Source organism: Coturnix japonica, chromosome 20, assembly GCF_001577835.2.
Source record: "Coturnix japonica isolate 7356 chromosome 20, Coturnix japonica 2.1, whole genome shotgun sequence".
Taxonomy (NCBI): Eukaryota; Metazoa; Chordata; class Aves; order Galliformes; family Phasianidae; genus Coturnix; species Coturnix japonica.
This window is the reverse complement of record NC_029535.1, coordinates 9,126,803-9,154,223: the sequence shown is the minus strand read 5'-3', so window position 1 is coordinate 9,154,223 and position 27,421 is coordinate 9,126,803. Positions and strand designations below refer to the sequence as shown.

At 60.6% G+C, this 27,421-nt stretch overlaps 3 protein-coding genes across 7 annotated transcripts; 2 read left to right on the top strand and 1 right to left on the bottom strand.

The window, feature by feature from the left end:
• Positions 1–3,389: 3,389 nt before the first annotated feature.
• On the top strand, positions 3,390–9,254 carry RSPO4 (R-spondin 4). 2 transcript variants are annotated; one of them, XM_015881992.2, is made up of 5 exons: positions 3,393–3,781; positions 5,602–5,790; positions 6,013–6,156; positions 6,248–6,433; positions 8,664–9,254. In XM_015881992.2, exons 1-5 carry the CDS (start codon positions 3,703–3,705, stop codon positions 8,735–8,737), a joined length of 672 nt encoding a protein of 223 aa, XP_015737478.1. In that variant the 5' UTR covers positions 3,393–3,702; the 3' UTR covers positions 8,738–9,254. The 2 variants fall into 2 exon arrangements, with proteins under 2 accessions (XP_015737479.1, XP_015737478.1); XM_015881993.2 differs by lacking the exon at positions 6,248–6,433 and having other exon boundaries at positions 3,390–3,781.
• Positions 9,255–10,609: 1,355 nt separating this feature from the next.
• Positions 10,610–18,239, top strand: ANGPT4 (angiopoietin 4). Its single transcript, XM_015881940.2, has 9 exons — positions 10,610–11,066; positions 14,242–14,397; positions 14,580–14,701; positions 14,915–15,147; positions 15,273–15,388; positions 15,525–15,626; positions 15,698–15,864; positions 16,275–16,405; positions 16,480–18,239. Exons 1-9 carry the CDS (start codon positions 10,773–10,775, stop codon positions 16,638–16,640), a joined length of 1,482 nt encoding a protein of 493 aa, XP_015737426.1. The 5' UTR covers positions 10,610–10,772; the 3' UTR covers positions 16,641–18,239.
• A 1,434-nt stretch (positions 18,240–19,673) lies between these two features.
• On the bottom strand, positions 19,674–27,417 carry FAM110A (family with sequence similarity 110 member A). 4 transcript variants are annotated; one of them, XM_015881979.2, is made up of 3 exons: positions 24,520–27,239; positions 22,259–24,378; positions 19,730–21,448 (listed from the first exon to the last, which is right to left on the bottom strand). In XM_015881979.2, exon 3 carries the CDS (start codon positions 21,420–21,422, stop codon positions 20,424–20,426), a length of 999 nt encoding a protein of 332 aa, XP_015737465.1. In that variant the 5' UTR covers positions 21,423–21,448; positions 22,259–24,378; positions 24,520–27,239; the 3' UTR covers positions 19,730–20,423. The 4 variants fall into 4 exon arrangements, with proteins under 4 accessions (XP_032304452.1, XP_015737465.1, XP_015737463.1 ...); XM_032448561.1 differs by lacking the exons at positions 22,259–24,378; positions 24,520–27,239 and adding an exon at positions 21,994–22,245 and having other exon boundaries at positions 19,674–21,448; XM_015881977.2 differs by lacking the exons at positions 22,259–24,378; positions 24,520–27,239 and adding an exon at positions 27,331–27,417.
• Between the last annotated feature and the right edge of the window lie 4 nt (positions 27,418–27,421).

Here is a 27,421-nt window from a genome sequence, read left to right as displayed (position 1 = left end):
AGAGAAACTGGGAGCAACACTGACATGTGTCAGCTATCACCAGCCAGCAAGAGCTGAGGGTGGCTGTCCCCAACACCTCGAGGCTGTAACGCTTGGCTCACGTCACGATAAACTACGGCGAGGAACCAGGAGTCTTGTTTCAATTATTTCCATTATATAAAGTCAAGCCATTCAATATATTCTGCCTCTAAGGGGCTAAGCTAAAGGAGATAAAATAAACACTTGGAAATCTGCTCTGCTGGCGTGGGTGAGAAATTTGGTTCCAACACCAAACTTCCCCTCTCACCTCTTCACTCTCCTTCCCTTTCCTTCTCTGTTCCCCTTCTCCCACTGTCCCTCTGCCTTCATCACTTCTCCAGACCGATTCCATCTCTGTGTGTGCTTCTGTTTTGGCTCCACCACTGCACAGCTGCCGCAGCAGCCAGGACAGGGATAGAAGAGCTGCAGTGCTGGCAGGGCTGGGGATGAGGTGAAGCCAACCCTCCCTCTGCCCAGCTGACCCCGTGCTCCACACTCAGCAGCTCCGTATCCTCAAAGCAACCCTTAGGATGCACAAAGGGGAGCTGGCACATGACAGGAGGAGGAGAACATTTGCCATAAGGATGCTGTGGGATGTTCCATGCTCTCAGCTGGTGCAAGGATGATTAACCTGCTGTTCACTGCTTCCAGTGCATTGCCTACGGGGCACAGAGCTCAGCCTCCCCATCACAGGGCTACAGGACACATGGGAGAGGCCAGGAGGAGACCAGGATGAGGCTGGCAGAGCACAGGATGTCGCTATGCCATGGGATGAACCCAGTAGAGTACAGGACATGGCTGTGCCAGGGGATGGGGCTGTGCTATGGGATTAGACCAGCAATGCAGGGGATGTGGATGGAGGTTGCGGGATGTCCTGCATAGTATGAGGTGGGGCCATCACTTTGTAAACGCCAAAGAAAGGGCCTCTGCCGAGCTGGCGTGGGGAGCAGCTGTGAATTTCCATTCCTGTGGGAAGTGGGCTGCCACCGTCCAAGCATCTGGGCTTGTTATGATGGGAGAAGAATGCCAAATATTTTTCTTCCTTATCCACTACCATCCGTCGAAATCCTCCCCTGATCAAACCCATATTCATCGCTTTGGATGCACGATGCTTTCGGAAAGCCGCCCCTCCCCGCCAGCACGGCACGCAGGGCTCAGACCTGGGAGGAATCAATGCCTCACCCACAGGGAGCACTGGGCCCCTTCCATCCCATTGGGCTCCCTCCATCTCACCTCATCCCTCCATCCCATCAGGCCCCCTCTGGACCCCCTGGCATCCCCAACTCACTCATCTCAGCGTGGTGCCCCTGGGCGGCGCAGCCTTGGAAGGCCCCCAATGTTTCCCAGAGATGAAAGCACGCTCAAGTGTCAAACAAACTTTCTGAATTATCTCTCTGGACGTTTTCTCTCCGGTGCTTTGGAAGACAGAGGAGGAACATTGCATTCCCCCAATGCTGGCACGGCGTGGAGCTGTGGGAGGGAACGGGGAGCTGCCAGGGCGCCCGCGGGCTCCACTCTGTGCGCTCTGGTGCTGACCATGAGTCAGCACAGCCCCTGGCCGTGGCCCCAGCCGGGCACCTCGCCCCAAAACGCCGCCGAGAACAAAGAGGTAACAGGCGTTTGATTAATGAGCGAACAGCAAATCATCCCTTCCCACTGCAATTTTAGGAGGAGTAGTCATAAACGACCACGTTAAGGGAAATGAACGGGATTGATCTGCTCCTGCGCAAGCACTCATCACCCATCGGGCTCGTTAGCAGCAAATGGCACAGCCCGGGAATGGTGTCATCGCTGTCATTGGCAAAGCCTCCGTGGGCATTGTACTGCCTGAGGGATGAGCTGAGGGACCTGCTGTGTGCTGGCCCCAGGGACACAGTGCTAACAAGAGCCACCCAATTAGCACGTGTTGGCACGGGGGTTGGCTTTGGATGCAGCGTGGTGCCAGGAGCAGGGCGGCAATGCTGGGATCAGGGCAGCAATAACTGGAGCGGGGTGGCAAAGTTGCAGCCAGCAGCATCCACACCTCCTGGGGCAGCAGCAGCTCCATTTACAAGGGACAAAGGGCTGGAGAGAGTGAGGTAGAGGCTGGCTGCTGCTGAGGGACTTTAATACATCAAATGCATGTGAAACAGACAAACACAGACCCTCCCGATCCCACACTGCTCTGCCACACAGTGCCATGCACACACAGGGCCCCACCAACCCCACGACAGGGGCACGTTCCTGCAGGCACGGTTGTTTATGGAAAGCAGTGCTGTGCCAGATGCTGAAAACCTGTATTTTATGGATCATTTTTCAATTTATTTCACAATGGCTTGAGAAAAAAACCAAACGCGATCCCAACCGTGATTACTCCTGGTTTCCTATGGGCAAGGCCAAAGGGGTCTGAAGTGGTTTCTTTGTTGTCTGAATCGTAACTCCTTGGGAATGAAACGCTCATGTGTGGGATGGGAGAGGTAGGGAGAGATGTGTGGGGAGGGCTGGGGGAGAAGGAGGGAGAAATCCAGGTGGGAAATGGAGGCAACAAGGGCAGAAACCCTGAGCTGCAGTGAGTCTGCTGGTGCTCAGTGGTCCCCAGCCTGAGCTGTGCCCTCCCAAATAAAGCAGGCCCAGCACATCCCAGTCCCCTGCTTTGGGTAAGGGGTGGCCGGCACTCAGGGTTCTGACCTGGAGGGCTCGTACCTGCAGTGGGAAACTGCTGCCGAGCATCCCACACATAGATCAGAGCATCCCACATGAAGCTTTGCCCTTGCCAATGCCCAAGGTGGGCACAGGGCTCCCTCTAAGTGTGCTGAGACCCCCGGGTTGTGCATGGGGTGAGGGGTGCAGGCAGCTGCTTAGGAGCCAGGTGCTGGGAGCTGCAGCTCGGCTTGGCTCAGCTAGATCGGCTTGGTTTGACCCAATTCTGCTCAGCTCAACAAAGGCTGGCTCAGCTCACTTCAGCTCAGCACAGCTTTGCTTAGCAAGACCCAGTTCCACTCATCTGCGACCAGCTCAGCTCAACACGACTCTCTTCAGCTTGGCTCAGCTCAGAAAATCTCAGCACAGTTCAGTTCAGTTCAGCTCAACTCAGCATGGCTCCACTCGGCTCAGATCGGTCCAGCTCAGCTCGGCTCGACTTGGCTTGGCAAAGCATTGCACTGCTTGGCTCGGCATGGCACAGCTCGGCATGGCTTGGCAATGCATGGCATGGCTCGGCTTGGCATAGTATGGCTCATCCCGGCACGGCTCGGCACGGCACGGCACACCCGATCCAGCTGCAGGACCCCGCGCCCCTCGCCCCCGACCGGGGCTGGAGCGGGGCCGTCCCGGGGCGGAGCCACCCGGTTGTCCCCGCCCCGCAGAGCCGGGGGCTTCTCCGTGCCCCCGCCGGGCCGGGATGGCAGCGGGACAGACGGAGGGCGGCGGGACAGCAGGACAGCGGGACGCTCCGATCCGGGCCGTGGTTCCGCAGCGCGTCCGTCCCCGCTCCTGCCGGTGCCTCGGGGGGATATTTTCCCTTCTCTTTATTTCTCCGGAGGGGAAAAGCGAGGAGCTGCCAGTGGTCCTAAAGGCAGAGCCCACCGGCGCTGCCCTGCGCTGACCGCCCCATGCCCCCATAGCGCTGTGCCGTGCCCGGGGCGATGCTGTGAGCTCCGCTCGGATGGTCTGAGTTCCTCCCTGCCCTTCACTCCTCCTGCCCAGATGCAGTGGATAATATTCATGTTGCTGTTATTCATCAGCTCCATGGAAATGCTCTCGCAGAACCGATGGAAGAAGCAAGGTAGGGATGGTGCGGTGCGTGCAGGGGATCGGGTTTGCCAATGTTTCTGTTCCCAGCTCGATGCAAGAAGTGCACGAGGAGCAAAACATCCCGAAGGATGCTCAGAGGCACCACCATCCCCTGCTCCATCCTTCCCCTGAGCAGAGAGACCCAGAGCAGGGTGCCCTGAGATGTGTCCCCTCTGCTGGGCTGTGACATGAGATGCTCAGTTTGCGACCGGCCGGTGCAGGGTTGAGGATGGGATATTGTGAGAGCAAAGCTTTTTGGAGGCCTTGGGCTGCAGAACGGGTAGTTTTCCCTGTGTTCATTGTACATGGTTGTAAGATGTGTCCATGGGGGTGGCAAGGCTGCTGCTGATGTACCCTGTATGGGAGCAGCCCTAAAGGCTGGTGGTGTGAGCCAGCACTATGGGGAGTGAGGGAGCATCCATGGGTCTGAGCATGGCTCCATGCATCCATGGTGGAGTCCTCCCCCTGTGCAACCCCTGTGCCCATCTGCATCTGCCACCACCAAACCTGGGGAGGGGTAACCAGGAGCTGTCCCTGATTTCCCCATTCCCAGTGCTATGGAACCCCATCCCGATGTGCAGACGGAGCTGTTTTTAGAGGTGGGCATCATGATATTGGCTCAACACATCCCATCCTGTCCTGGTATCGGCTCCCCGCCTTCCGTGCCCAGCCAGGAGATGGAGGGAGGGCAGCAAAGCAAATCATCCCAAAGAACTGGGGAAGGGAAAGACACTCGTAAATCCCCGCGTCTCCTGGGAAGCCGCTGTGGCTGCAGCCAGGAACACAAATGTTGTCAGCGTTTGGTAAATATGTAACAGAGACCATAACAACTTAATGGATCCAAGGTGCTTCGTTAGCGGGCTCCCAGCACACGCAGCCTCCTGGCTGCAAAGTGCTGCTGTCTGAGTCCCTGTGCCCTGGCACGAGGAGCAGGAGGGGACAGCTCAGGGACGGCTGTGTGGCACCAACATAGTGCATCCCTTACCCTTGGGCTGGAGGGCTGCAGGGCTGTAGGACGAGTGCTGTGGGTCTGTAGGGCTGCAGGGCACCCTCTGCCTCCATCTCCCCACTGCTCCCCCAGCCCTGTGCTCCCTCTCTTGCTTCCCAGGAGGGCTCTGGGATCACAATTACGATGGTGCTGCCACCTGTGCCACTACCCAAGTGCTCCTATTAGCCCGTATGGAGATCTGGCCCCACTCCATGTGCCCAAGGTTACCTCCTCCTCAGGGCTTTTCTATATGGAGAATCCCTTCTCCACGCTGTCAGACCTGCTGTGAGCGGATGGACCTGGGCGCTGTGCACTCACTGCTGTGTTCCTGGCACTGCTGCCACTGCTCAGCATTCACTCCTGCTCAGAGACACGAAGGGTGAGCTCCAAGCCAGAAGAGAATGCTTCCCAACACCACCGGGTGCTGCAGAGGCAACTCACTGTGCACAGAGAAGCTGGGGAGGGCCCAGTATGGAGATGCCCTGCTGTTATGGGATGTGCCCCATCCACGTGTCCATGTCCTCGTCCCTGGGAGCGGAGCCCCCTGGGGCTGCTGTCTTTGTGTAAATCAGTGCAGTGGGGCAAAGGAAAGCGGAGGCAGCTCTGGAGCCAGCGGAAAGATCCTTATTGCAACTCCACTCAGATGTTTCCAAAACGCTCTTTGTTCCCTTGACACATATCAGGCAGCAGCTAATTGAAGTGGCTCAGAATGCATTTCTACCTGCTGGCCGCTCGCAGTTTCACTCCCATTGGGATGTGATGGAGATGCCGTTGCAGTCCCGCCCCCTCCCCATCCCCGACAGCCCCTGTCCTTGTCCCCGCAGTGAGCGCCGGGCTCTTGGAGAACTGCACGGGCTGCGTCCTGTGCTCGGAGGAGAACGGCTGCATCACCTGCCACCACCGGCTCTTCCTGCTCATCTGGAGGGACGGCATCCGCCAGTACGGGGTGTGCGTCCACACCTGCCCCCCCGGCTACTTCGGCGTGCGGGGTCTGGAGGTCAACAGATGCACAAGTACGTGGTGCACCCAGCAGCGCTGCCGTGCCTGCCGGGCACCCCGGGGTCCCCCTGCTCCCCGGAGCATCCCCAGGACGTCCAACCCCGGGCACTGGCTGGAAATGAGGTGGCTGGGATGCAGGGCTTTCCCCGTCTCTCTTGCCCAATGGGTTTGCAATGGGTCCCCGAGGGTTTTGGGCCTCGTCCTCGCCCTTCCTCTCACAGCCCCTTCCCCGGCAGAATGCAGGTCGCCCAGCTGCGAGAGCTGCTTCAGCAAAGACTTCTGCATGAAATGCAAGGACAAGTTCTACCTGCACAAAGGCCAATGCTTCCGGCAGTGTCCCCCCAGCACCGCGGCGCGACCCGACACCCGCGAGTGCCAAGGTAAGCGGTACCCGCACCCCGCACCCCGCACCCCACGCACCGTCCCAACGCGGCACGGTCACCGTCCCCTCCTCGCGCCCCCATCCCACAGAAACATGCGAACCGGGGCCCTGGAGCGAGTGGAGCGCCTGCACTCACGAGGGCCGGACCTGCGGCTGCAAATGGGGTCTGGAGACGAGGGTGCGCGAAGTGCCGGGCACCCCAAGGGAGGAGGGGGCTGCGTGCCCCGCGCTGCTGGAGAGTCGAAAGTGCCGCCTGAGGAAGCACTGCCCGGGAGGTGAGCGCAGCCCCGGGTGCCCCCCGCAACCCCCTGGCTCCTCGCTGCCCCCCGGCCCCTAAAAGCGAGGAGCTCTATGGGGTCCGGCGGAGCGGGGAGCGGCGAGCCAGGATCTCATCTCCCAAGCATTTGGAGGTCGGTGGTGGCTGTTATTACCGTGCAGTTCTGGAGAAAGCCGCCTTCCCAAGCACATGTGCTGAGCAGCCCCTGGCACCGGCCCCGTCCTGCCCTGCCTGCGAGGGAGAGGCAGCGCTGAGGCTTTTCTGCTTTGCGATTGCGAACGGGGAGGGTTGAGCTGCTGGGGAGGGGGGAATTACCTGCAAAACTCTGCAAAAAACTGCAACCATCTGCAAAATACCGGGAATGCAGAGACAGCCGGAGGGCATCACCTGGGGGAGATGTGACAGCCAAGTCCTCATATTGCATCCTTGGGATAAGGCATCGTCCTGCCCTGCCCAGTGGTCTCCCTGATGTTATCCAGCCCCCTTCCCTGGTCTCCCTCCCTCTGCTGTTCCCCAGCGCTGTGATTTGGGGCTCTGCAACTCAGGGCTGCAGTGCAGGGGCTCCTTGCCATCTCTCCCAGCACCCAGCCCAGTGGCACTGGGATGGCAACGGGAACCAGGCAGCGGCTGATGTCACTTTTGGATGCAACCAGCTGGACTGAAAGCTGCTCTAATAAATCTCTGCTTAATAACTGGCAGAAAGGCAGATAGCATGAGATACCGGTCTGTGAGCCTTGGAAGGAGATCTGAGCCGCCGGCCCTGGCATTGCAGATATTGGAGCTGCAGGTTGGCTGTGCATCGTGCAAGGTGGTGGCAGCAGGAGGGAAGGGCTGGAGGAAGATGGGAATAGCTGCAGCCAGGTGTGTGGGGGCTGCAGAGCCAAGAGCAGGACTTCATCAGAGCCCCATCACTCATAAATAATGCTTCATGCTGACAGCGTGGAGGAGCTGATATACTGCCCTGCTAAGGCAGCTTTGGGGTGCCAAGTGGTGATGATGTGAGAAAATATGGCTGCACTGCCCACGGCTCCTCAAAGCTGGTGGCAGTGGGATGTTCTGCTCTGGAGCACAGTGCCATGCAGGTGCTGGAGGTGTGTGTGCACAGCTCGGTGCCCCCACACCATCCCTCTGTGGTGACTATAGATTTGGGTACACCACATCCCCAAGGCTGTGGGGATGGGCTCCAGGGCACAGCCGGGTGCTGATGGGGATCAGCTGTAGAACTGGGTCTCTCCCTGCAATAGAAGAAAGCCCCCAATGCAGCTGCATGCAGCCCCAGCAGCAGGAGAAGCCCCTCTTCTCCCTATCCCCATGCGCCCACCCTCGCTCCCAGGCTCCTGTCCCAACCAGCCGAGTGCTGCCTTATGGGATCCAGATGTTTTGGGACGGCGGGTTCGCTCGACGCGCCGAGAGCCGGAGGAAGGCACTGCCTCATCCCAGCGCCGCGCTGCGCGATGAGAGATCTGTGCTACCACTTCTGAGCCAGCCCCTGGAAACCAGCAGCATCGGCGCTTGGCCCAGGCACAAAACCATCCACGCTGCTGTAAATCTGCCTTGTGTCCCCGCCGCGCTCCGTTCCAGACGCTTGGCATCCGTGCTGTGCCCTTTCCTTTGTGGGTGGCAATTGTCTGGGAGATCAGAGCAGAAAAACAGAGTTGAGAAGGAAAAAGAGATGGAGCCCTCAGAAAGAAGCAGCATCACCAGCACTGGAACACACCACCATGCTGCCTGCGTGCTGTGTGCCCATATGGCACCTGGATTTTGGGCAGCTCCCAACTGTTCCCTGCCCCATTGGATCCTGCAGGTCCCATTCTGCATCCCCCTTTGTTTTGGGGTCTCAGCACCGTCCCCACCAACCTGCAGACTCGGGAGCTGGAAGGATGCTTGGGGGAGGCATGGATATACCCATGTCCCACCTATGCCCCATTTATGTCCCACTGACCTGCTCCCACCTCCTCATTCCTTGCACAGAGGCAAGGCTCGCTGCTTCGACCCCATCATACACACCTGGAGGCTTTGGGAACATTAAGGATTTAGGGTCTGGCGATGGGTCCCCGTGCCCACATACCCAGCACTGCTCCAGGGGCAGCCCTGCATCCCTCCATCCCACAGAAGGGACTCAGGATGGATCCAGGTGGCAGCTCTCACCCACCTACAGGAGGAGCCCCGCTGCCCATCCCCATTGAGCGACCCTTCTTTTTCTCCATTGTTTTTCTTTTCTCTTCCAGAGAAAACCAAACCCAAAACCAAAGGCAAAAAGCGGCAGAAGAAGCAGAGGACAGAGCAGGACGCGGGCACCTAACACAGCGACATCCCCCCCTACCCCCATGCTGCCCCAGCTTTCCAGCTGCAGAAAATTGCACAATGTTCTCCCCCCCACACACCCCCCTACTCCCAACCTCCCCCTTTCTTTTGAGACGATTTATGGCCTGTAAAACATTTCCTTTTCAGAAAATCTAATTTGCAGTGTCCAAAGCAATGCCCAGGGGCTCGGGCAGGGGGTGGCTCACTTAGTTTGCTGTTCTTCTCTCTCCCCCTCTCTGCAGCTGGGTGGGATAGGGCTGGTGTGGGTCTGACCGTGCTGCAGGCCATGGGTGCCCCATCCCATCCCCATGGCACAGAGATGCCCCATCCCTACGGGATCCTGTCTGTGTTGGGGGTCTTGCAGGACTCAGCACCAATGGCACATGTGAGGGTTCACAGCTGCCCTATGTGAGCACAGCAATGTGTGTGTGGGGGGGGGCTTTGCCAGTGCACCCCACATCACAGCAGCCCCCTGCACCTGGAGAGCAGCCCCACAGCCCCCTCCAGACATGAGCAGGGAAACACCATCCCTGTCCCCATCCAAGGGATGTGGGATACATGTGGAGAAGCACAGCAGCACCTCTTGCAATGCACTTCAATGCACTTTGCTCCAACTGCTGCTCTTGCCGTGGGAATCTCTGCAACTGTTTGAAGTTTGGCCACCCCACTCCTCCTCCCAGCACAGATGGGGGTTGTGGGGCCCTTCCAGGAGGAGAGCACTGGGTGTCAGCATCGAGCCGGCTGGGAGCATCGTTCCTCTGTTTGCTTATGGACAAATAAACTATTAAAGCCTCTGGCATCCACAGCCTTTCTGTTTTCCTGCACTGTGGAAGCAGTTTCTGTGAAGCAGTGCTATAGAAATCGTGGGTCAGGGGGTGCTGGGGTCACTCTCAGTTTCGGTCCCTGCAGCTCACAGCAGTGGGTTTTGCTATTTCTTTTGAGGCAGCAGTAGGAGCGAGCAGTGAGCAGAGAGCAGCCAACTGCACCAATGGGAGCCTGTCCCTTCCCCAGGTATTACTGCAGGGATGTGGGGACAGCAGCCAGGGGGGTGCATGCAGGATCTTTGTTAGGATTAGGATCCAAGAAACCTGGCAGAAAACCCAAGGAGGTTCTTGGGCATCCCTGTGCCTGGGGAACACCACTCTGCCATGACCACCCTGTCCCCAAGGCCAGCCCTGTCCCTACAGCCACTCTGTTCCCATGGCCATTCCTGTTCCTATGGCTAACCTGCCCCATGATCATTCTGATCTCCATGGCCAGCCCTGTCACCATGCTACCCTATCCCCACCGCCAGCCCTGTCGTGGACATCCTACAAGCAGCCCATCACGCAGCCTGGCTCCAAAGGCTCTGTGCCAACCACCAGGACCCCACACTGCCCACTGGTCACCATTCCACGCAGCTCAGCCACCACAACAGCTCCTTAATGCGGGGCTGAGCTCAGGGAAACACTGAGTGAACCCTGGTCATCCCCAGCGACCCCACAGCGGCACTTCCCCAAACCCAATATGGGGCTCAGCCGGGTCCCGCTCTGCTCCACTGCGTCCCCGCGGTCCCCACGGGCCCATCCCACGGCCGGGCAGCTAAACGCAACGTTCCGCTTCCCCCATCGTTATTAATAGATGTGGGCGGGGGGAGCGCGGCCCCGGGGGTGGGATCTGGGGCTGCTGGGAGGCTCGGGGGGTACAATGGGGCTGGGGGTGCGCAGGGATGGGGGGTATCCGGGCTGTGTGTGTGTGATACGCAAAGATGACGCGTGAAACTTGATCTCCCCGCGGTGGGTTCAGAGGGGAGGGTTGATAAAAGTATTGTTTTTAAACAGATTTTTTTCTGCTTTTTTTGGTCTGTGTGTTTTGTTTTGTTTTTTTTCTTCCCTCTCCAGCGCTGCCGCGGGACTCAGCCTGGCGATAAAAGGCTGCGGGGCGGCCGGAGGCGGCTCAGAGAGCGACGGGAGGCGATGATGATCCCGCAGCTCTGAGCGCTCCGGGAGCGCACCGGGGGTCGGGGGGGGCTGCGTGCGCCCCGTGCCCGCGCCATGAGCGCGCTCAGGCTCGTGGCGTTGGCAGCGCTGTGCACGGCCGCATCCCAACGCCGGGCAATGGACGTGGGCAGCCGTCGGCGATGGCACCGCGTGCAGCACGGGCACTGCAGCTACACCTTCGTGCTGCCCGAGGCAGAGCCGTCGCCGTGTCCTCTGGCCGCCCCCGGTCCCGTCAACGCGCTGCAGCGGGATTCACCGTCCGGTAGCGGACACGCTGCCCGAGGGGCTGCTCAGCGCCTGCAGCACCTGGAGAGGATCCTGGAGAACAGCACTCAGTGGTTGCTGAAGGTAGGAGATGGGGAGGGGGTGATGCCTGTAAGCGCTCAGTGCGGGGGTTTGGTGCTCCAGGCTGCCCAAATCTCACCTCCAGGGCATGAGCCGGTGCTGCTTTCACCCAGTGGGGATGGGTGGGCGCTGTGGGTGCTGCTGCTCACTGTGCCGTGTCCCTTTGCATCCCCACAGCAGTACCCTCCTTGTCCCTGTGCCCGTGCTGTGGTCATGGGCATCTTACAGTGCTCAGCTCTCCCTGTGCAGGGCAGGATGAGGCGCTGCTGGGAAGCTGCTGGGAAGACTTTTGCATGCAGCAGGGGTGAGGGACCGAAGGGCAGGGTTCATTGTGTTCCCGCTTATGGGCTGTGCAAATGTTCCTGGAACTGGGTGAGACTCTGCATGGGAAACACAGCTCTTGGTCTGCCAGCCCCATAGGGGCACTGGGAGCCTCAGACCCAAGCAGGGAGGAGAGCACCCTGTGCGTCCCCACCCTGAGGATCCCTTGCTGCGCTCCCCCATTCCCAGCCCTAAGGCAAAGCAGGAAGCGGCCTTTCTTTTTCTGAGGTCTCACCCAACACCTCCTGACCTCACATCTGTGCATCAGGGAAAAGGTCCTTAGGGGCCACATCCCTACAGAGGGACCTCAGCCCCCACGGCTTGTCCCCAGCTGTCACCCCATTGAACTGAGTGGCACTGCAAGCACCGCATGGGGACAGCAGTGGGCAATGAGGGACGCACAGGGGCTGCCCCTTGTCCTCTCCTCAGCTGACTCACAGCACAAATTCCTCAAAAGCTGGGAGGATGCTGAGCCCCAGGGATACACTGAGCAAAGCCTGGCTGTGTGTGCCCATCTGGGCAGCTGCACGCAGCGGGGCTGCACAGCATAAGCAGGGGCACGACTGGTGTTCATCCCACCCCACAGCATGGCCCCACTGCTGCAGGCAGCTCGCAGTCGGGTCTTTATTTTTTTTGTGTGTGTGTCCAGTTTCTTTGCTTTCCTAATTTAACTGAAACTGCACAAGGAAGATTGTTTTGGTTGGGATCCAGGCCTGAACAAACAAACTAGGCTCGAAGGAGGCACCGGGCCTGAGGATGGGTTGTAAACAACCCCAAATCCCTGACTGTCCATAGAGCAGAGGATTTTGGCTGTGCCCAGAGCCAGGAGAATGTCACAGCCCCTTTGGGACCCTTGTCCTGCAGCTTGCAGAACTCTGGGGGCCTGGTCACCCTCCCCACATTGCCAGGCATGCTGTCACCAGGAGGGACAGGCAGAGACACAATGAAAGTACATGGGGCTTTGCCCAAGGGAGGCTGCATGGTGGTGCTGCATATGGGCACTGAGCACCTCTCAGTGTCACCATTCTGGCCCCCACTTTGGGGGGTGACAAGGTGTGGGGCACAAAACCTGTGTGCAGGAAGGATCGAGACGCCAGTGCCTGGTGCAATGGGACCTCCCGACTGTTTGCAATGGGTCTCCAGCATGGGGACATTGGGGGGGCTGTGCTGTGCTGCTGGCCAGGGGCCTCTCACTGCTGGGTTTTGCTGCTGAGCAGAAATTCTTGTGGAGGCTGCAAATGTTGGCAGCTCTCACTGTTGGCCCAGGAAACAACGCGGGGCCAGAGCCGGGCTCAGCTGAGGTCAGAGAGCTGCTGGAGCGGCATCCCCCCAGTGTAACAGTGCAAGAGGGATGGGACCAGCAATGGGGAACCTGCCGCCTTCCTGGCTTTGGTGGCCCCATCCCTGCCCTGCTCCCCCAGCCCCTTCCTTGTGGGGATGGCCCCATGGCTGCAGGCTCTGGGAAGACTCTGGAGGTGAACCTCTTGGGGAGGGTCCCCTCATTGCTCTCTGCAGCTGTGCAGTCCCCACATGGGTCCACACTATCCAGGGATGCTGTAGCTCCCCACAGCCCCAGCTGCTTCCCAGATCGATGCCTTCAGCAGAGCCATGGTCGGGGCCTGGAGGCTTTCACGCTCCCCCCAGGAAGGGCAGGGACCTCCTGAAGAGGCCCCAGCATCACTCACAGAGAGCAGCCGGGGCCACGCTCAGCCCTGCCTGTGCCAGCCCGACCTTTTCCATGGGTATGTGCTGCCCTTCGCCCAGAGATATGTTTATTTTGAAGAAAAAAAGGCAAAATCAGGAGGGAGAAAAGGCCTCCGGAGCCCTGAGAAGCAGCAAGATTAATGACGTGGTTAAAAGGAAACTCTCCAGCAATCGCTCAGCTGGAGAAGTGCTTCCCAGACATGGCACTATGAGGTGGGGTTTGGTTTGCAGAGCACGAGATCCACTTGGAGAGGGCACAGCAGGATCCATGGGGCAGTGGGATCTATGGGGCTGTGTTCCCAGCGTGGGCTGCAGCACATCCCTTCCGCTCCCCGCAGTCCCTGCACAGTGGCCCCAGGGCCACAGCCCTCGTTGAGGCTGTCACCCCAGAGAGGGGATGAATGGGAACCTCATGGCAGCTGCCAGAAATAGAAACCCACTGGGAAGTGCCTGTTCCCCGCGGGCTGGGAAAGCGGAAGACTCTTTGGAGCCATACACACAGCCAGCTGCTTCCCAGCCCTTCCTTGCTTCCTTACTTCCCTGCAGCAGGGCAGCAGCCAGCACCGGGAAAGCCGGGATGGGGCAGCAGTGGGGGGATGCTGTTGGCCTTGGGAACATGGCCAGCAGCTGAGCTGTACTGGTGCTGCTGCAAATGCCTCCCTGGTTGGTCAGTAATCACAGCTCAACAATAGATCCATGAACACACACACCTGTGTCAGGTCCCAGCAAAAGAAAAGTCCTATTTGGGGACTGTAGGCATCCCCGTGGCTATAAATCCCACCCAACCCATTCAGATCTGCTTTGCCACTATGCCACACCCCGAATTTGCAACCACCCCGGTGCACCCCGCAGCAGTGACCCCTCCATACACCCAGGGATGCTGCCCTGGGCTGCTCCCATTGTGTCACCTTGCTGCTTTGGAGCAGGGTGAGCCGTTCTCCTGGCCCAGACATGTGGGAGTGGAGCAGAGTGAGGACGTGGGATGAGGAATGTTGGCGGTGATGCCCGGGGCTCCCCCGCAGCACTGCAGCCACAGGCAGCACGTCTCATCCTCCCTATAAGCTTCAGGGTGCCTAAGAGGCAGCAGTGAGGCTGGGAATGGGATGAGTTCCTTGGCTGAGCCATCCCACCCCATCCTCGCTGCCGTCTGCAGCTGGAGAGCTCCATCCAGAGCAGCATGAAGCCAGAGGTGTCGCGGCTGAGGCAGACGGCGGTGCAGAACCACACGGCCACCATGCTGGAGATCGGCAGCTCCCTGCTGAACCGCAGCGCCGAGCAGAGCCGCAAACTCACCGACGTGGAGGCACAGGTGGGCGGGGATGGCACGCGTGTCCCCGTGTCCCCACTGCCACCACAACTGCAGCGTGGGGAAGTTCCTGTGCTGCACAACGCGGGGTGGTTCCCTGGTTTCATGTAGTCAGGTTCATGGGGACACTGGGGACACGGAGGGGCTCTGCTGCGTGTCCCCACGCTCCCAATGTTCCCACGCAGGTGCTGAACCAGACGTCCCGCATCGAGATGCAGCTGCTGGAGAACTCCCTGTCCACCACTAAGCTGGAGAAGCAGCTGCTGGTGCAGACAAACGAGATCCACCGGCTGCAGAGCAGGAACAAGTAGGGGCTGGGGCCGCTCTACAGGAGAGCTGGAGCCCCTCCAGGGCTCAGCAGGGGTCCCTGTGGGTGACAAGGTCTCGTTACAGCCCTTTGGGTGGGGAAGGGTGCCCACAAATCGCTCACATCACATAAGTGCCACCTGTAGGAGACAGGGGCAGCTCACAGCGGCGATGGGGCTGAGGCTGCCCATCCCCACCGTGCATCCCCTTGCAGCATCCTGGAGGTGCGGGTGCTGGATATGGAGGCAAAGCACCAGGCGGAGCTGGCGGGGATCCGTTCAGAGAAGGAGAGGCTGCAGCACCTGGTGAGCCGGCAGAGCGGCACCATCGAGGAGCTGGAGAAATCTCTGCTGGCAGCCAACGCCAACGCCAGCCTGCTGCAGAGACAGCAGCTGCAGCTCCTGGAGTCGGTGCAGAGCCTGGTGCGCCTCGTGGCAGAGGGGAGAGGTGAGCTAAAAGCATTGCATCCCAAGAGATACTCAGCCCTGTGCCCTGAGACAAAGCAAATCCCCAGGGCTGGGGGACATGCAGGGTCACTGGAGCACCCTCCAGCTGCTCTCCCTTCTGCCCAGCCGTGCTACCCGGTGAGGAGCAGCGCTTCCAGGACTGCACCGAGGTGCTCCGGGCTGGCAGCCGCACCAGCGGGGTGTACACCCTGCACATCACCAACCTGAGCGAGCCCAGGAAGGTGAGCTCAGCCCACAGAGGGCTCCCATGTAGCACCATTGGGCCCGGCAGTGGGGTGTCCTCAGCCACCCCTTATCCAACCCCACTGTCAGTGGGATTTGTCACCCCACTCAGAGCTGCTGGGTTCCCCACTGCAGGCATTCTGTGACATGGAGACAGACGGCGGCGGCTGGACGGTCATCCAGCTCCGCACCAACGGCAGCGTCAGCTTCCAGCGGGGCTGGAGGGAGTACAAGCAGGTCTGCATGGGGATGGGGATGGGGCGTTCCTGCCCCCACCACCCACACCCACCCTCCCTCGGCTCCCCCAGGGCTTTGGGGATGCGGCGGGGGAGCACTGGCTGGGCAATGAAGCCGTGCACCTCCTGACGAGCCGGGAACCCTACGTGCTGCGCGTGGAGCTGCGGGACTGGGAGGGCAGCCAGGTCTATGCCCACTATGGGAGGTTTCAGCTGGACAGTGAGCGGCAGCTCTACAGGTGAGTGAGCAGCACTGAGCTGCCCCTGGGCACTGCTGCCCCTGAGCCCCCAGGTTGGCTGGCACCGCTGTCTGCCTGAGGAGCTGCAGAGTTCCCAAGGGTGTTTCACTGGGATCTCGGCAGATTTCCTCCATGGGGTCGTTGCTCCACTGCCTGCTCCCCCCCTCCCTGGGCTCTCCCCCAAATAGATGCATGAAACTGCAATAAGGCTGAAGGATTTCCCATCCCAGCGAGGCGCGGGGCTGCATCGCAGTGCTTGTGTGACTGAGTTTGTCCCCAGGAATGTCCTCATGGAGATGCAGTGGGGACAGTGCACACACAGGGATGTCAGCCAGGCTGTGGGTGGGAGGATGGGGGCACTGGGCTCTGCAGTCCCACTCAATGAGAAGTGATGGCACGTGTGGCTGCAGGCTCTCACTGCAGGACTACAGCGGCACAGCCGGGCAGCAGAGCAGCTTGGCCATGCAGGGCACCAACTTCAGCACCCGCGACGCCGACAATGACAACTGCCTCTGCAAGTGTGCCCAGATGCTGTCAGGAGGTGAGCAGAGAACTTTGAGCTGGGATCCCTGCTCAGTGCCCACCCCGGTGCCACCCTCCTGTTCCCTCCCTTAGGGTGGTGGTTCGACGCCTGCGGGCTCTCCAACCTGAATGGCATCTACTACCCGGCACGGCACAACGTCCGCAAGCTGAACGGCATCCGCTGGCACTACTTCCAAGGGCCCAGCTACTCACTGAAGGGCACCCGCATGCTGATACGGCCTGCAGGCTTTTAGCCAGTCTGAGCGGTGCAGCAGGAGGATGGAGCCCCTGCAGAGCTTTCCCCCATGGTTTTATTCTCACTCTTGTTTCTCTCAGATCTCAGCACTGACTCTGAGCCAGCCCCATCCCTGCAAGCTGCAGCACATGGATCCCATTCCCTCCTGGTTTCTCCTTATTTCCCTCACATCTGCAGGACTCCGGGCTCCATGCTGTGCATCTGGGACCACCAGACCTCCTACACGAGTCACACGGGGGCAGACAGACCACACTTTGCCTTTTGTATATATTTTAGAGAATTGCCCTAAATTCCCCATTGCTTTGCTTTTCCTGCAGGATGAGCAGAACCAGCATGTGAGTGCATGGCAGTGGTATCCCTCCTCCCTGCATGGCCATGAAGGGGGACACAGCTGTCCCCTCCTGCATGCACTCTCCCCATGCAAGGGGACCACTGGTTGTGCACATCCCAATGGGACAGGGACAGCGTGAGGGGATGGAGGTGCCACCAGGGGCATGGGGCACCTGGCCCCTGTGCAATGGCCAATAGCTCTGGGGTTGGGTGCCAGCACACAGGGGTGGTGGAGATGGGGGCAGTACATGGTTATGGGGCTGTGGGCTGAGGTGGGGCACAAGGATGATGGTGGGAGCTTGGAGCTGGGGATGCAGGTGCTGGTGGGGCTGACACCCCACTTGTTTTATTGGCATGGAGAATCCAGACTTGGAGGCACGTTTGGTGACAGCCTGGAGAAGGTGGGGCAAAATCCCCCCTCACCCACCCACGTCCACCACCCACCCACAGATCTCAGCATGAGAACTCTTATTTTTGTACTAAGAGATATTTATTGGCCAAGAGCTGCACCAGGCAGCACCCAGCCCTGCCCTGACAGCAGCATGATGCCCCCAGACCCTCACTGGCCTCACACTGCAGCAGCTGGGACAGAAGCAGAGCGAACACCGGGGGGTCTCTGCTTACAGGACAGCGACAGGAGAGTCACCCCATGCACAGCTCCCACCTTTGCCAAGTGCTCTGGCAGAGGTGGGGATGGGAGCTGTGGCTATGAGCTCACTACAGGGGAAGCAGCAGCGCTGCCTCAGCCCCACGTTCACACTATGTATGATCTCCACATAAAGGACCTTTCATCAGTCTCCCTGTTACATCTGCATCATTAAGGGGGTGCAGCCCCATCCTGACCCGCTGAGCCCTGATTGAGCTCAGAGCACGGATGAGGGCTCAGTGACACCCAGCTCCACAGCACTTCCCATCTTATCGTGGGCCATCCCTGTCCCCCTTGACCCTATTGCCACTAGAGGTCCTCCACAGCCTGGTGACATCGCACAGCATCCCCATCCATAGAGGACAGGAATGACATTGTGCCCTAGTGGATCCCCAGCAGCTCTACCACAGGCCATGAGCTGCCACCCCCCCCCGCCCCAGCACCCATCCCTCAGACACCCTGCAGGCCTGCTCCTTCCCCTCCCCCCCATTCATAAGGCATTTGCTAATTAACACTGATTAAAACATGTGATGCAGCTGGCAACTTCCTCCGAGGTGCTCATCCGGCTGTGCTTAATAACTGAAAAATGGGAACAGCATTAAAGGTGGGATCACCTGCAAAGCACTGTGGTTATGGCCATCCTGGTGCTGCTCTGAACCTTTGCATCACTCACCCACTGCCCCCCAGGCCCTGGGGCTGTCGTTTCCCTGCTTTCTCCATGCAGTAATTGAGGAGGGCTGGGGGTGAAGTGGTGGGATGTGATTCCCCAGGCCCTTTTCATGAGTGACTGGGGGAGAAAATGACCTTTTAAGGGTCAGCGCTGTGATGAGCCACGTAGAAACGTGGAAGGAGGGATATGGGAGTATGCAGGAGAAAGGCAATGGAAACCTTCCCGTGGTCATTCCTCCTCTCTATAAATAACTGCGGGCTCAGCTGTGGTTCCGTGCTGAAACTGGAGCTGGCAGGGATGCAGCTGCCAGGGAAAGCGATAGGGAACACAGGGATAGGGCTGCCTTCCTATCCCCAACAGGGATACAGAGACATGGGGGCATCCCTTGGGGGGGGGACAAGGCTTCTCAATATGTCTGGGCTGGGGGTTTGTGCAGGGATGGATGGATGCTTTGAGAGTGTGGTCCTTCCTGTCCTTGCACACACACATCACACCAACATGTATGCATACGTGTGACCCTGAGCAAATGTGCACCATGTGAGCACGCAGGACTTGGCTGGCTGTGCATGCTGTGTGCAACCACCACGCATCCCAGCTGTGCAGCCCTATGCAGGACACCATTGAGGGCTGAGCCCCATGTCCAGCTCCCTGGGGAGTCACCAGCTCCCTGTGTGCTGTCACTGCAGGATCCTCTGGGCGTGTGCTTCCTCCTTGACTCATCGTCAGGTGCTGTCCTGTATCCTCCCCACCACATCCTGCACCAACCTTGGGTGGGGGCTCCCAGACCTGCCTGGCTCCTTTCTTGAAGCCCAATGGGTCCTGCACAACAGGGATGGGGTGCAAACAGCAGATCTGTGCCCCATGGGGGGAGCACTGGGTGCAGGCATTAGTAGCCTGGGTGCCACCTTCCCCAGTAGCCCAGGTGATCACAGTTTGCAGCAGCATCATGGAGTGCTTTGCTTTTCCCCTTGCAAGGACCAGGGGGCTGCAGGAGCCAACACCCACCTGTGATAGTGCAGCATACGGCGCTTTCATCTTCAAAGCACTCCCTGCATTATCTTTCATCCTCAAACCTCCTCAGTGCCTGGGAGGTCTCTGCTATCTCCTCCCCATCTCACAGCCCCGGGATGCGGCCAAGCTTTGGGGTGCTTTGCTGGAGCAGGCGCAGAGCAGAGCCCAGCAGCGTGCTTGGCACAGTGCTGGGGAGCTACAGAGGGGAATCCTGCCGGGACCTGCCAGGAGCAAACTCTCTTCCTGCTGCATCTACCAGGCCTCACGCTGGCACAGCATGGAACCACATGGAACATCATGGCACAGCACCTATGCTCTTCAACACCCATTGGGATGCAATGCTCATCACGTTGTTGAGTTTGGCAGAGAAGAGGTTCTTGGGGGCCTGCCCCAGCTCATTCCCCACCACATCCGAAGACAACACCACACAGAGCATCCAAAGCACTGAAATTTAATAAAACTGACTGCATTACCGTCGCTTTTGTTTTTTACAGTTGAAACATGAGGAAAAACAGTAGGAAGATATGGATAGAACCTTCTTCATAAATAAGAGGACACATTGTGCCCGGGGTTTTCTCACTGGCATACAAAAAGGGGGATACAAACACATGCACACACAGACACAGGCTTGAGCTTCTCCAAGGAGATCTCGGGTTTATCCTCCCTGCAGAGCACCCAAACCCTTTAGATGCTCAGCACTCTGATGGGGACCACCAGGACTGTCCCCTCCTGCTGAAGCTGCAGGGACACAGAGCCTCAGCTCCTGGCCACTGAGAGGAGACCCCAGTGCTAATGCAAACCCCCGAGCTGGGACCCCAAAGGAGGTACCATGCACCTGCAGCCCGGCCAGCAGCACGCTGCCAGGTGGAACCACGTCCCCTATGGGCTCAGGGGTACTGAGATGCTGGTGGGGGTCCTGCAGAGCTGAGTCCATCAGGAAGCGAGGAGCTCACCAGGAGGACACACAGCATCCATGCTCTGCAGCTGCAGCAGGGAGGGATGGGGTGTGAGGCACAGCGGGCTCAGTTCAGGGACCCGGGATGGCCCCACTGCCCTTCTGGAGGACACCGGATGGTGCTTCCATCCCACCCGGCATCAGCACCGCACGCAGCCGAGCAGTCTGGCTACACATTGGAGACCTGCTGGGTCTCTCGGGCCTGGCGCAGCCCATACAGCCACTTGATGACACGGGCGTTGCGCTCCACCACCGAGATGCCGTAGGGCATCCGCTCCGCAGGGCGACCCTCCGGCGTGGCCGTGCTGCGGGGGGAGCGGCCGCCGTCCGAGCTGGCCGTGCTGACGCTGTGAAACTTGATGGACACGATGTCAGAGCTGGCACGGGCAAAACGCTCGGCCCCCATGTCCTGCAGCTCCTCGGGGTCGAGCCCGCAGTAGTTGAAGAATCGCTCCAGGTCGGCGGTGGCCCTGGAGAAGCGGTCGCTCAGGTCGGACTTGGAGCGGTGCAGCAGGGTTTGCCGACGGGCGCTCTCGGGGCGGTTGGGTGAGCTCAGAGCTGGCGCTGCGGGTGTCGTGCATGGGGAGGGTGATGACAACACCCGTATTCCCGGCACGGCGGGAGGCAGAGCCCCGCAGGGCCGCACGTCCACCCTGCGCACCGCCACAGTGCCGGGGGGTCTGGGTGCGGAGGAGCCCCCCGGCGCCTTGCCGACACTACCGGAGCTCAGCACCTCCGCTGCTCCGTGCCGCTCCCCGCCCCGCGGACTCTCGGCTTTGGGGCTGTCGCAGCCGCTGATGAGATGGTTGAGGATCTCCAGGTTGAGCGATGTCTTGGCCCTGCCCGCTGCTGAGCGCGGTCCCGGCGTCGTCTTGCGGCTGGGGGTGAGCATGGAGCGCCGCACGCCCGGCACGAAGAGCGGCTGCTTGAGCAGGGGAGGCTTCACCGGCTCCTGCCTGGTGCTGGCGACCTGCTGGCTCTTCACGTACTTGGCCTTGTCGGCCTCCAACCTCTCCACGGCGCTGGGTTTTCGGGCAGCCGGTTCAGCTCGCCGTCGGAAATACTCGGGTCCCTTGTTGAGGATGCGGATGGGCATGGCCGAGGTGAACGGGGTCCTCACCACCATCCCTTTCATGGCATCGCCGGCGTGCAGCGCCTCGACCGGCATCGTGCGGGCGGCAGCGGGGCCACGCGCTGCGGGGGAGGGGACCGCAATGAGGGGCGGTGGCAGGGGACGGCGGTGACAACCCCCTGCCCGCACCCCGTCCCCGCAGACGGGCGGACAAAGGGCCGAGCGGGGCGTGCAGCGCCGCGCTGTCTGAGCTGGCTGCTCCGGGCTTCCTATTTCAAGGCAGGGACCACGCCTCCGGCTGCGGCTCCGAAACGAAACGCGGCCAATCCGCGGTGCAAGCCTGCTTCAAACGGCAGCACGGCCAATGGGGCCGCGGGGACGGCACCCCGACATGGGGTGAGGGGAGCCCCACCAAGGGCTGCAGCCCCACAGCGATGCCCGACCCACTCTGCCTGACCCACTCACCCACCAGCTCTATGCGGTGGGATGTCAGGCCCTGCTCCCTGCAGCCCCCATGGTGCTCTCCCCCCTGCAGTGCACCCCCATCCTCTTCCTTCACAGAGCAAAAAGGAGAATCCAGCCTGCCTGCCCCCATGGTCCCCTGCCATTTGGGGTGCCGCTATTACTCCTGCACACCCCTCTCCCACTGTGTGCCACCGTAAAGCACCTGGGGGATCCCAGCCGTGTTTCCTCAGCCCTCGTTCTCCAGCAGCCAGGAACCCCGGCTCCTTTGGGGCTCTGCCAAGCACAGCAAGCACCCGCCCGCCCCAACGGTCGCACAACGGCAGCAGCTCGCCCACGGAGAGGCTCAAAGCGGCCCCGACCCCACTGCCAGCAGCAGCCGGGGGCTGCCACCCAACAACCCCCTCCTGAGCTGCTCTGATAAACCCCCAGTGTCCCCCTATCCCCTAATTTGGGGCTGTGCCACTCACCCGACCAGGCTGTGCTCCAGCACTGGAATCACAGCAGCTGCCCAGCGCAGCTTCCCCCAGCCCCTCAGTGCCCAGCTTAGGGCACAAGGGAGCCCACCGGTGGGCACGGCACGGCCCCGCTTCCTCTCTCCCGGTGAGCTGCCGCCACCTGCGGCCATTCACCCACCTCCTTGCTCAACTTCCTGGGTACAGCCCACAACGCGGCATCTGCAGGCAGTGAGCTGGGAACGGGGCAGTGCAGGGCACCGGTGTCCCCGCCAGGCAAGGACGGGGTAGGCAGGGCCCCATCACATCATCTGTGCCCTGTGCTCAGGGGCAATGAAGCATGGAGGGAAGGTGCTCAAGGGCAAGCAATGCTGCAGCCTCCAGTGTGGGAAATCACCATCAGCCTCCCAAGGCCCTGCGTCACCCAGCCCTGATGGAGAGGGGACACGAGGGCCTGACTCACCCAGTTATCGGTGCTTTCCAGTGGTGTGGGGGGCATCTACCAGTGTTGTGCAGCACCTGAGCTCAGCACTCTGCCAGCAGCCCCTGCCATGCATGGGGAGGCTTCCATAAAGAGCATCTGCTGAGCACAGGGATGTGGGGTGCAGAGCCCCCCAGTAGCCAGCAGTGCTCAGGGGGGGCTCATGTCCCTGTCAGCAAGGACAGCACAACCTGCTGCTCTGCATTCCTATATGGATGGAGAGCTGCCAGCCTGGCATGGCTGCCCCAACCCACACTGTGCTGTCCTCCCACAGCCCCGAAAGCAAAGTGACATTATCAGCTGACCCAAGTGGAGCACAACAGCTCAGGCTCCGCAGCTGGCACTCAGCATGCCATGCCCAGCCACAGTGACCCAGCACCCACCTCCACCACCTACCCACCTCTGCCCTGTGCTGTACGAACCTCCCTGGCCTGGCTCAGCTGCTGCGTCGCTGCTCCCTGTGCTCGTCCCACAGTGTCCTGGTCGTCCCGTGCCCTCTGTCTCCCCTGCTCCCTGCAGTGCAGCTGGTTTCAGGGTGCTGGAGCAGGTCTGTGCACAGCAGGGCGGCTCACGGCTCCATCTGAGTCATTGCTGGTTGAAGACGCCCTCCGAGGCAGCCCAGCACTCAGATGGGATCGAAAACACCTCTCCTTGCCAACGTGTGTGCACAGGCACAGGGCTTTCCCCCACACCAGGCTGCACTTTAATTGTGGCTGCGTCACCATGCGTGGCCGTGGCCGGTGACGTCCTGCTGTGGGTCTGAGCTCAGCCGGCAGCGCCGGTCGGGCAGCGTTGGATGTACCCACAGCTCTGTCAGTGGGGATGGAAAAGCACAGCTGTGGTGGTACAGCTGGAGCACCACATACTGTGGGTGCCAGATCAACTCTAGCCATCCCCTGCCCTCACTGGGACAAGGAGCAGAGCCTTCTCAAAGCCTTCCCAAGGGGACGGGTCCCTTGCACACCCGCCAGCCCCCAGCGTTCGTGCAGTCCCAAAGTCCAAAATGCTCCCGTTCTTGAAACAAAGCAGCCCAAGCAATGGCACAGGGTGAGGTGACAGAGCAGAACAAGGTCACTGAGTGAGGCTGCAGCCCGCACACAGCCCAGCTCCTGGGGCAGGAGCAAATACAGCACACACAATCCACACAATCAGAGCTCAGGGATAACAGCGCGTTTTTCAAACTGTTCTTGGAAGTGAGACAAGGAGCTGGTGGGGGAGCAGGGCTGGGTGAACACAAACAGCCCCAGATCAGAGCCATCCTGCACTTGGGCGATGCTTCCAGCACGAGGTGGACCTACACGGTGGCTACAGCTGGAAAAACACTGCCCGGTGATGCAGAACCACGGGGCATCTGCCCGCTGAGGGTGGCCAGGCTGTGTACCCCCATTGCAGGGGATAGTGCAGGGTGCAGCTGGAGCTGCCCAGGCACGTCAACTGCTTGTGCTCATCAGGGCGTTGCAGCCTCACCCTCCCCGGGAGCACCCAGGGATGGTTTTGGGGAGGGCAGCCCAATGCAGGAGCACGCCCTGAGCACCCGGTTCAGCACCCCGGGGTGGATGGGCTCTGGGGCTGGCTCTGTGCTCACCTCCCACGGGTGCTCGGGGCTGGATCCCTGCACGTGCAGCTTCCAGGACCCCCCAGGAGTGAAATGCAGCTAGGGAAGTGTAAAGGAAAAACAGCTTGGAGGCCAAATGCTCCCTGTAAGTATTGGGTGGGGAGGGCTGGGGGTGCCTGGCATCACACCACAGGGCTGCAGCTCTATGGCACGAGGTCCAGCCCAGAGGTGTTGGCTCACCTCAGCCCTCCCCAGTGCTGGCAGCTTCCATAAGACCTTCCTCCTGCCACCATGCTGGTTTTGGTGGGCACTAATTCCAGGCTTCAGTCACCACCACTCACCCAGACAATGCTGCAGATAGCTTTGGAGCTGGGAAATGCCTCTGCCCTGACCCAGGACAGCCACTGCCCACTCGCTGCCTCAGTTTCCCTGATGCTGAATGGCTGTTGTGGGGCACAGGGAGCTCCTTAGAGACCACAAGGATGATTGAGGGGTGCTCTCACGGGCACAGCCTCACCTCATGCCCACTGTTTGGATGCTGCCCATGACCATCCCTCCATGTATATCCCTCCATGCGCATCCTTGCATACAGCAGCCTTGCTCAGGGCCAGAGCTGCACTGATCCCGGGTGCAGGGGATCCAACAGATGGGGACGTGCCGGGTGTGAGGGCTTTGTCTGAGCAGCAGCGGCTGCACTCGGACCCGCAGATGGTGGAAGGGCGGCTGTGCTGGGGCCAGGGCCGTGGCCGCAGCCATGCGAGCGCAGTGCCCTGGGGATGCGGCCCCTTTTGTTGGGCTCTCACCTCTGGCAGAGGCCCCTTCCCCAGGCGCCCCTCGCCAGCTTTCAACTTTCAACTTGACCTGCTCCATTCACATGGAAATGGGATGCAAATGGTGATGGGGAGCTGTGAGGAGGAGGAGAATGGAAGGGGAGGAAGGGGCCACGGGCAGCGACCCGCTGTTGGTCCCCACTTTCTGGCTGGGCTCCCCAGCCTGTATGACAGGGCCCCCTCCAGTGGGACAGCTGGGGTCCCACTGGTGGGTTGTGCTCCTTACTGGTGATCCTCATTATGAGAAGGGCCTGCGGAATGAGGGATGGAGCCCCGCTCTCATCACCTGCATCTCCCCACCCAAGAGGATCTGCTGCATCCTCACCCACGCTGGACATGGCCTTGCATTTGGGGACACGGGAGGGGGTGGTTCCTGGTGGGCCTTTCTCCTGCCTGATCCCAGCACAGTCCCATGGCCCGGGACCGCTCGTTGACCAAATGTTGCCATCTGCCTTGGGGCCTTTGCTCGCATCTGCCGGGGTGCAGAGGGGCCGGGGCTCAGCTGCCGTGCGGTGCAGCACGGGGTGGGGGGCAGCCCCCCCTGCACGGCAGGCAGCACGTGTCAGCTGGGCTGGGGCAAGAAGCGTGCAGCAGCACTCAGTCCTGTGCCCATCAACCCTTTGTGCCCCCCGGCCCCTGTGCCACAGCCAATTAGTCCTGGTTTCGGGCTCCTTTGTGCTGCAGGATGAACAAGGCACAGCCGCTGTCCCCTTGCTGCCCCCATCCCCATGGGGAGCAAGAGGCTCAGCTGTATCAGCCCCCGGTGCCTCCTAGCAACACAGGGCACTCAGATGCAGAAACACCACCGCTCCTGGTGCATGGGCTGGCTGCAGGGCACAGGCAGGGCAATAAGGGACAGGCAGGGCATTGCACGAGGCAGCACATCGCAGCCCGCTCTCCCAGCGACACCCAGTGGGTGCTGGGGGAAGAGCTGCTGATGGGGAAACTGGGTGCTGGGATGAGACCACGCCAGGCTGTGCTGCAACAAGGCCCAGCTGGATCTGCCCTCTGCAGCCCCTCCCAGCATCACACCTGCCAGCTCAAGGCACGGTTGGGTGCTTGGTCACATCCCACCGTGCACCCTGTGTTGGCTGAGCAGAGCTGGAGGAGTGTATGTGCACAATGCACACCTGCAGGAACAGCCACATCTCAGCCACATTCAGTGCTCCCAAGGCACACAGCCCTGCAGCCATCCATCCCACACAGCACTGCACGCTGACATTTGCACCCTCAAGGTGCAGCCTGATATAGGTGGCACACAGATCTTTTGAGGACAAGGGCAAAGTCCGTGTGTCACAGCCAGGAATAAATGCCGGCACTCGGCCAAGACAGGGTGTGCAGGTTTAGCAACAGCACTGCACAGAGCACCTGGCATTGCAGCCAGGCAGCAGCAGGCTGGGGCTGACCCTGCTGGTACGTGGGGACAGGAGGGGCTGGGCTGGGCTGGGCTGGGGGGTGAGGGGGGGACTTTGTGCACTAGGGCTGAGTTTGGGGTGTTGGGGTCCCAGCCAGCACCTGGGGCTGAGGTGGGGGGTGTGGGGGGGACTATAGGACCCTGTATCTCTGCTCCTGGGTGTGTTGGGGAGGGGAGCAGGAATGGGGTGGGAGGGGGGTGGGTTCCCGAGCCCCTCCAGCTGTTCCTTATGGAATGGGATCACAATGGGATGGCTGCAGTCACTCTGCCCCCAGCCATGCACAATGATATGGGAATCCCTTAGGAAGAAGACCCCCCCCCACCCCTCCAAAACCCACAGCCCGTTCATTGTTATTGTCATTATGACTCTATCTCATCCCACCCCACTCCAACAGCTCCATATAACACAAATACCCCCCCCCCCAACAACGACCTGCCGGGACCCCCCAGCGGCACGGCACGAGGTCACGTGACCCCTCCCGGTTCCCCCCGCCCCGGTGTTTTGGGGGGGGCGGTCACGTGTCCGTGTGACGTCACGGCCCGGTATCCCGGTCCGGCGGTACCGCGTGTCCGCCCCGCTCAGCGCAGTGAGTTCCGGACCGGGAGCTGCCCCGCCGCTCAGCCCGGCTCCGACCCGGTTCCTGTTTCCTCCCTCCTCCCTTTCCGCTCCGTAATAACAACCACTCCGCACACCTCCCTCCGCCATGAGGTCATATAAAGGCCGGCTCCGGCCCCATAAGCGCTGCCTTCCTCGGGTCACCCACCCCGCAGCCCGTCCCCGTTTATCCCTTACCCCCATCCCCTTACCCCCATCCGCGGGGCCGTGCGGGTCCCCCCTGCTCTGGGCTCGGGGCGGGCAGTGGCGGTGCGGGGCTGAGTCAGCCCGCAGGTATGAGCC